The sequence below is a fragment of the Vigna angularis genome, chromosome 7 (assembly GCF_016808095.1).
Source record: "Vigna angularis cultivar LongXiaoDou No.4 chromosome 7, ASM1680809v1, whole genome shotgun sequence".
In the NCBI taxonomy this organism is placed as follows: domain Eukaryota; kingdom Viridiplantae; phylum Streptophyta; class Magnoliopsida; order Fabales; family Fabaceae; genus Vigna; species Vigna angularis.
In genome coordinates, this window is record NC_068976.1 from 25,355,086 (window position 1) to 25,362,527 (window position 7,442).

Consider the following 7,442-nt stretch of genomic DNA (forward strand, 5'->3'; position numbering starts at 1 on the left):
TGATTTGTTTTAACTTATTATTTCTCGAGATAAAAAGCCACTCACGAGAAAACCGCGGATAGAGATTTATCATTAATCTTTTTTTTATTTTTCGGTAACCTTTCTGTCTTCTATTACTAGTTTAGTTTGTATTTTGTAACTGTCTGTTTTTTAACGGTTAGTTTTTGTGCACATAGTGTAATCAATGGCCAATTTGAATATATAAGACGTTGTTTTATTTAAAATTTTGTGAATATATGGACTCTAAATCATGTATAGCATATCGCCAGCTCAACAAACAGTTGCTGGAGAGTTCACTTATTATACCGTATAATTTATGGAGCATAAACAACAACAGGGCTCCTTGCCTTAAAAGTGCCATCGTCCCAAATCAAAGAAAAAGAAACCAAGTCTGCATTAATGCTTCCTTCAATCTTAAGGGTAAAAGACAGCTTCTGACCCAACGATGAGAAGGCCAAAACATTTGGCACTACTTCGACCTTCAAAGAAGATGGATGTGCAGTTATCGAGGCCCTATATTTGGATGTAGCTGATCCAACATTTGTAACAGTTCTACTAAAAGTGACATTGTTGTGGCTTGAGCGAGGGGTTGATAGAGCAAAAGACGGGAGATTAAGGTCGAAAACCGATCCTTTATTTGCTGATGTGCAAGTGCTCTTATCTCCTGTAATTAGTTGCAGCGATGATGAATTATAACCTTGTCCACACAGAAAACTAATATAATCGTTTTCACCAGCATCATAAACTAGTCCAGGATTTGCTGCCTTCAAAGGATTGATTTGCCCCGCACCGTAAGCAAATTCAGCATCTAAATCAACTGTAGGATTCATAGGGGTAGCTGCAAATAATGAACAAACATATTTGGTCCTTAACATGTATACTTGGACATTAAGTTGTACCACAAAATAACACGTTAATTATCTAGTTTTTCCCGACAGAAATGTTTAAGGTGGTATAGGGCATATGGTTTTAGGTTATCATACTTTACTTTCTCTTCGCAGCCTCATTTTTCCTACATTTTTCAAGGGTTATAGTCTGCAAAGTTTGATAACTACATTATATTATATATTACCAGTTGTCATCAACGCGGATTTTATTGCAGCAGGAGACCAGTTGGGATGATTAGATTTGACGTAAGCAGCTGCTCCAGAAACATGAGGGCATGCCATGGAAGTTCCAGATATTATATTCAAATTCGATACTCTTGTATCTCCTCGAACACCAGAAATTGGTGAAACCGAAGACCATGCAGCCAGAATATTAACCCCTGGAGCTGCTATGTCAGGCTACAACATCAACAGAAAACATAGATATAAGCAAATAAGCTTGAATCGGTTGGAATGATTTTACACTGTAACATGAAGTTACCTTAAGAATGTTTGGAGTGACTTTATTTGGACCTCTCGCTGAGAATGTAGCAATGTAAGGGGCTGATGAATCTTTTCCTTCAATACTTTTGAATACGGTAGCTGTTGGATTTCTACAACAATCGGTGACATGACATATAAATCAGATAATTAAGACTAAGTGAACAAAATTATAGAGCAGTTATGTATGATGTTTTATAGATTGAAGAAAAGTTTTGTACCTTGTTGACTTTAAATAAGAAGATACAGAATTCCCATCACTTGGGGTAATTTGAATTGTTGGCATTGCAAATGCCTCTACCGAAACTGAAGTCAATGTAGCAGTGAATATAAGACCAGCAGCCCCAGAAGCTAATCCCACATATTGAGAAGGAGTATAGCCATCACACAAAACAATTTTCCCTTTCACCAAAGCTCCATCCAAATCGTTTTCACGGCAAAACCTATGCAACGCTAATGTTAGAATGGACTTTTGAATAGTAATAGAGGGAAAGATTAGTGACAAACTACCCATATAATAAGGTTAAATTACTTTTTTTAATTCCTTCAATTATTTATAAAACTCTATTTTCCCTCTCCAGATGCTCAATTTAATCACTTAATTTTCTAACAAAAATCAAATATTGTCTTCTCCGTCTGAATATAGTTGATTGACCGTATAAAGAATGTGCTAAACTATACTTTGTTACAAATTACAATCTAAACTATACATAGATGCAATCACAAAAGCACTACAATATTTTAATTAAATTACTTTTTTTATTTATTAAACTTATATTTTATGTTTGTTAATTAAAATTTGAATTCGTTACAAAGCGTTAAAACTCATTAATTCAATTCTTTAACTGTGTCAACTTGATTAGATGGAAAACGAATATTGAATAATTGAAAAAACTTAACACATCAATATATTTTAAAAACACAAATTCCAAATTGAAAACAAAAAAACAGAGGAACTATATTAAATTTTAAAAATAAAGAAAGAAAACAAAAAGAAATTTATCCAGATAATTAAAAAGAGATATTCGTAAATGTTGGTACCTGGACATGGAATTATTCCTTCTACCAGCATCTCCAGCATAAATTAAAGGGTAACTTTTCTGTGTTGAACTAAACGTATTCAATGAGATTCCCTGCATACATGTTTAGGGAAATATTTTATGTTACTTTTTTAATATTTTAAAAAATAAGTAATTTAAAGGGGTAATTACCTCGAGGATTCGGCCATTGCCCAGTTGGAGTTTGGTCGAAAACTTTCTGTCTGTAGTGGAAGCAGCCACGGTAATGATCCAGGGTGCAGGATTTGTCATTGTGCCACGGTGTGGACCAGCATTGCCTGCAGCTTTAGAAGTTAATATGCCTCTCTTCATTGCATGAAAGGCTCCTATTGCAAATTCATCATCAAAATAATCGGTGAATGTGACCATTCTAGGTCCCAATGAAACAGATATAATGTCAACACCATCCTGAATGGCTGCATCAAATCCTGCTAAAATGTCAGCATTACTACAACCAGTCTTCCAACAGACTTTATACACAGCAATGCGTGCTGATGGAACTCCTCCTCTTAGTGTTCCTGTGCCAAGCCCGAACAGATTTGCATTGCTAACAGAGTTTCCAGCAGCAGTCGATGCAGTGTGAGACCCGTGACCCAACGTATCAACGGGAGATATGATGTCGGCAATATCAGCATCGACCCGAAAATATTTTGCTCCAATTATTTTGCTACAAACAAATCATGAAGCAAGCATTCATGGACGTTAAAATTTGACATGAAAAATCAAAAGTGAATTTCGAAAATGAAACCAGACATGGTCTTTATGTATATGTGTTATAGCATGTTGTAACAAGCATCACTTACTTATTACAAGTGAAGTTTTGGCATGATCCTTTCCATCTCTGTGGTGGTGGACCAAGGCCTCTGTCGCTGAAGCTTGAGGAATTTGGCCAAATTCCAGTATCGAGTATTCCAACGATTGTGTCACTTTCTACCTTTGACCTTTGGACATTTTCAGGGAAGCCAATGAAGTTCCAGGACCTTGTTGTTTGGATACTGTGGATTCTATTTGGAATAACAGAAACCACCTCATCCATTCCTGCCAAACATTCCAAATTTTCACAAAATGCATACATCATAATTACAGTTACATATATAGACTCACAATCATTTTAAAATTACCTTTCATTCTTTCTGATTCTTCTTTGGTTAACCTCGCCACAAATCCATTGAAACTCTTGTAGCTGTGCAGCAAAGTATCTGGGGCAAGTTTTCTGGATGGATATATGCCATTTCCAATTTTAAATTATGAGTTAGCTTAGTTGTAAAGTTAGAAGAGAAAGTAATAGAAATTGTGGGTTCCATTCCCTCCTCAAATATTTGGGAGTTATAAGATTAGTTTAAAAGATTTAGAAAAAAAAATATAAGAGATTCCGAATTTAACTTTTGCACTAAGAAAATACTAATAATTAATAATTATCGATAAAAAAAAGAGTTATTTTAGTTAAAACACTCTTATTCTTATATGTAATAGGTTTAAAATATTAGAATTGCTCTTCTTTTGGAGCATTCTATTTCATTCATTTTTCGTTTAAGGCTTTCAAAAATAAGTCACAAGATTACTTGAATTTGTAAATGTTACGCAGGCAAACAGAGAACTATTATTAAATAAACAATGTTAAACTAAGCCCCTTAATAGTGTAAATCTGCTCTCTAAGTTGAAGTAGAATCTATCAAAGCCTATGAATTAAAAATATGTCTAGTTTGACACATTTCTGTAACTAATTATAATTTATTTTGTAATTATCTTTAATTATTAGAAACTTGTTGTATATCCGAGCTCACACGTTCATATGTATTGAAATGATTATATGTACGCAAAAATATGAATTGAGTGTTATCTCCAAACAAAGCAACAATTATATAAAAGCTAACATTTGAAATATAATAAGAAACGAAAATAGGTAGCCGTTTTTGATGAATGTTCTAATGAAAATTGGGACCTAAAATTGTGTAATAATATATGACCTGCTGATGGCACTTTGAACCACACTAGTGTGAAGTGACTCTGTGAATTCCACGCCCTTGGGATATTCCCCCATGTAGACTATGTAAATCTGTATTATATTACAATATGAACAAAATAAATTAAAACAAATAAAGATGAATTTAAAATAATAATAGTCCTACTAGGATAATTTCATGTGGATAAAATCATTTTTAGGTTAATTTGTTTATTTTAAAAATAATCCAAGCTCTTTTTAACTTGAAAGTTTTCCAATAATTTTTATAATTGTTTAAAAAAAATCATAAAAAGATAAGAACGTAAGAGTAATGTATGGAAAGATATAGCTTCTGGAGTATTGTACAGAATTAGAGGATACAGCAGAAGTATATGTTTGGGAAAGTATATGGGATATATGTTATTAACCTTTCGATCATCTTTAGAAAATGAGGGAGTGAGTAGCAGAATGCATGTAAGAATTTGGAGAAGACGCGACAACCCTAAAGCGTTCATCTTTCTGTGACAGTAATCTTCACAAAATGGTGAATGTGTTTGAAGCTCTTTCAACCTGTGAGCAAATTTAATGTCTAGATGTGAATGCCGCTAACTTTATTAGCAGATACTAACATACTACAGTAAGTGGACATTTGAAACACATTGCAGAATGGAAATTGTAAATAGAGGTGCACATACAGTAATATCTATGTAGCAAATTGGGAATGAAAACAGAAACAGAGGAAAAAATAAAACACACACACACACACACACACATATATATATATATATATATATATATATATATATATATATATATATATATATATATATATATATATTAAGAAAGAGGAAAAAAAAGGAAAAAATTAAAACTTAATATGTGATAGTTGAAATTATTAAAAATAATTTTAAAATGTGCATTTATTAATAATTTAAAACCATAGTGAAAAAAGTTAATGTCATTTGATATTTAACATACATATAATTAAGGACAACGTTCAGAATATTTTTTATTATAAATAATTACTTTAGTTTAAAAATGATTAAATTTAAAAATAAAATGTTGAATTAAAAAAACGGTTAAATTTAAAAAAGAGATTAAATTTTAAGAAATGATCAATTGTTACTTAACAAAAGAATAAACTAGAAAAAAAAGTTATCTTTATACAGTATAAATATGAAAAAGTTGAAGACAATAAATTTATTACTTCTAAAATTTAAAGTTGAAAATAATGTCAACTTTAAATGTGACTGGAATTCATATTAATATTATATGTGTTAATTAAATTTCTTAAAAATTCATCAATTTTATTATAATTAGATATAAAAAAAATTTAATTGTCATAAATAAAACTACAATAAAAAAAAAAGTTATAAATAAAAGCAAAACATGGTATTATTCAAGTGCATTCAAAAGTAAAAAATTCAATGTCTGGTATACAAGACAATAAATTTAATACTACTTGCATAACAAATATAAATCAGTAAACTAATAGTAATGGGCAAGTAGAGTAACAGCTATATTAGGAATAAACCACTCTCAGAAAAAAGGCAATAAAATTAATTAGGGATAATCTTAACGCTTAACGTTTACAGAAATTAAGAGAAAGCTATTATATATGATTTGATTAATTTTGAAACAAAAGTAATCCAAATTATTAATAAAAAAATGTCTGCAATATGAGGAGATTTCTTTATTAGATGAAAATGAAACTGAATCAAATTACACTTTTATGCGATTATTTTTAAAATACAAATCATGTTATTATGTACTGTTGAACAATTATTTAACTTGAAGAATTAATAAGAAATGAATTTATAAACTAAAATATTTCGTATAAATTGTTGACAAATATTATATAATTATAATTACAAATTCATAATAAAATAATTATGCTGACAGGTAAAATAACTTTGTATTAAATAATTAAAATACTTAATAAAGAATAAATATAAAAAATATATTATACATCTGACCGTTTTAAGTCACTTTTTAAGTCAAACCACTAACTGAACCTAATTGCATGATTTGGAAAAGAAAAATCTAATACAATTTGATAATGTTTTGTTTGTGATGGTTTATTCAGTCGGTTTTCAATATTCAAATTGAGGTAGCTGGAATTTTAACAACCTTTTTATAGAATCTTACCAATAAAAGAATGAAAATAGAGGATTCTTATAAATACAATATATATATATTATAAAATCATTTTAATTGTTATTGACTTAAGATCTTTCAATTCAATTAATATGTAATTTTGAATATGAAACTAAATATTAATAAAAAATTTATAAAATAAAAGAAATTAAAAAACAAGTGATACAATAAATTATCTGAAAAAAAACAAAATAAAGAAGCAATAGAAATTAACAGAAGAAAAAAAGAGATATAAATAAGGTATTAAAAATAGGATTAGAGAAGGGACATACTCAGTTGAGTCGACCAGAGCGTTTATCTGTCTTGAGTAAGAAAGGATGAGAATACACATAAACTTTCTCACCTTTTATAGCCACTACATTGGATGCAACTATGGTCCACTCTTTTCACATTTAATTTATAATTAAGAAAAAAAAATTCAATTTCGTAAACTTTTCAGAGAAAAAACTTTTACGTTTTATAACGTCCTTTCTTAATACAATAATTTGACTTTTAATATAATTATAGTTTGAGAAATAGTTATTACTTGTATTAATTATATCTTTATAATAGTAAGATATGAGATCAGATTCCATCATAATGTTGTCAAATATTTGTATATTATAAATTTTATTATTTCTAAGAAAAATCAAATTATTATTTTCATATTTATCATAAAAAGCTAAAACAATAAATGGTAAAATAAAAATATTAACAAATAAAAATTATATATATTACTAAATATAAATATAAATACAAATAAATAAATAAACAAAACTAGTGTACTATAAATATAAATATAAATATAAATATAAATATACAAATAAAGTAATAAAAATAAACATAAATAAATAAAAGAGTTTTCTAAAAGAAACAAATTTAAATGAGTTGTATGAAAATATAAGATTTATAAAAATAATAGTTTACAAAATAACTTCA

The 7,442-nt window shown here is 29.0% G+C and overlaps 1 protein-coding gene across 1 annotated transcript; it reads right to left on the minus strand.

Moving 5' to 3' along the window:
• Nucleotides 1-232: 232 nt before the first annotated feature.
• LOC108322621 (cucumisin) lies at nucleotides 233-6,821 on the minus strand. Its single transcript, XM_017554766.2, has 11 exons — nucleotides 6,797-6,821; nucleotides 4,796-4,937; nucleotides 4,393-4,481; nucleotides 3,547-3,638; nucleotides 3,229-3,463; nucleotides 2,579-3,092; nucleotides 2,409-2,500; nucleotides 1,589-1,810; nucleotides 1,369-1,480; nucleotides 1,073-1,286; nucleotides 233-838 (listed from the first exon to the last, which is right to left on the minus strand). Exons 2-11 carry the CDS (start codon nucleotides 4,880-4,882, stop codon nucleotides 315-317), a joined length of 2,181 nt encoding a protein of 726 aa, XP_017410255.1. The 5' UTR covers nucleotides 4,883-4,937; nucleotides 6,797-6,821; the 3' UTR covers nucleotides 233-314.
• Between the last annotated feature and the right edge of the window lie 621 nt (nucleotides 6,822-7,442).